Consider the following 1,560-nt stretch of genomic DNA (forward strand, 5'->3'; position numbering starts at 1 on the left):
CTCCGGCTGGTGGAACAGTCCCGGAGAACGACCGGGGAGGTGACAGGTACTGGCGCATGCGCAGCGAGTGCGGCGCGGGCCGTGACCGACTGCCGCCGGGGCGCGGAGCAGGGAGGCGAGAGCTGCGCGGAGGCGCCGCCGCCGTGTCGCGGGGGCGAATCCCCGCGGCGGCGGCGGGTCGTGGCAAGCCACCCCCCCGTACCCCGTGGGGGTTCCGCATGGCTCCACCCTTCGCAAACCTCTCGGCCGTCATCCCGGTGTCGCCAGCTCGGCCTGCAGGGGCTGGTTAACGGTGGCACCGAAACCCTTCCTCCACGTAGGGGTCCCGCGGGGGGACGCTGCGCAGCCTCGAAGAGCGGCTTCGTCCAGGCTCGGCGGGAGCCCCGAGCGATACCCGTCTCGGGCAATAAACCGCCCTGCCCCGCCGGGCCGGGGACGTGCCCCGGGGGGGGCGAGGCGGCGGGAGCGCGGCACGCTCCGGCCTGCGGGCTCTCGACGGGCAGGCAGAGCCGGAGAGCCAGGCCCCGTTTTGCAGAGCTTTACTTCTGTTCTTTCAGGCTGGAGTTATTTTTCGGTACATATCCCTCTTCCTTTTAGCGCCATTTCTATTATTGAATAGCACAACTTGCAGGTTATCACTGATGGTGTGGTTTTCGCACGGCCGTGTCTATGCATTGGGATGACACGCTGGTGAAGGACAGCTCGTGGGCCCCCACACAGCGCGTCTCCCAAGCACTGGGCAGCTCGCTCCACCTTGTTATTAAAATGTATTTCAATCTACGAGCCGTCCATGCCTATTTATAGTCATTCCTGGAGGATTTCGTGATCGTTTCAAGCGCATTAATCCCAGTTACTGTTAGGGAATGAACTACCACCTCCTGCCTGGAGATGGTTCCCCAAGTCAAGCCTGAGCCCATTGCCAGGGCCAAGGGGAAACTGCGGGCGCTCCCCGAGGCCATCGTTGTCTTCTGTGGGTAAGGGCTGCCGCGCAGGACACGACCCTCCCTAGCTGCAAGCTGACTACGTGGACTTCAGATCCGCTTTGTGGCGATGGTTCTGTGCGTCCAAGGCTGTGTTCACGTGTGCCTTGAATAAACATGCATCGCTTCTGGCTTTCTCCTCAAATTGTCTCAAGTGGCAGAGGGCAAAGTGGAGGAACGGCATGGGCTGCTGCCGCTCAGCAGGTGCGCATTGCCCCCGCTCAGTGGGGTAGCAGAAACCAGACTGCAAAACAACAGCAAATTGGAAAGAAAAAGCCATAACCTACTCAATGTAAGCAAGCAACAAGGAGATAATGAAAAAGATAATAAGCAAACAGTGCCTAGTTTTCACTTGCCTCTTAATTGTTGCAGCAATACCGCACATGCCTCCATGGTGCAACTTGGACCAAAGCCCCGGAGACGCAGTGACCTACTTCTGAGTGAATGCGTAGCCACGTGAAAAATAAGCCCACGAACCGAAGCCCGGGTGCCCAGCTACCACCTGCGGGCCCACCGGAGACGGGGGCGGCCGAGGCCGGGGCACCCCGCGAGGTGCCGGTCCTCCCTGGCAGGGGCAGGG

General features: G+C 61.1%; 1 protein-coding gene across 1 annotated transcript in view; it reads left to right on the forward strand.

Annotated features, from left to right (window-relative positions):
- The first annotated feature begins 1,424 nt into the window (after window positions 1–1,424).
- The window catches only part of MPV17L (MPV17 mitochondrial membrane protein-like), a 4,735-nt gene continuing 4,599 nt past the window's right edge, over window positions 1,425–1,560 (forward strand). Inside the window, exon 1 of the mRNA XM_010578532.1 lies at window positions 1,425–1,532. Coding sequence (XP_010576834.1) covers window positions 1,425–1,532 — 108 coding nt within the window. The remainder of the gene's footprint in view (window positions 1,533–1,560) is intronic.

This window comes from Haliaeetus leucocephalus, unplaced genomic scaffold (genome assembly GCF_000737465.1).
Source record: "Haliaeetus leucocephalus isolate CR32 unplaced genomic scaffold, Haliaeetus_leucocephalus-4.0 Scaffold636, whole genome shotgun sequence".
Lineage (NCBI taxonomy): Eukaryota > Metazoa > Chordata > Aves > Accipitriformes > Accipitridae > Haliaeetus > Haliaeetus leucocephalus.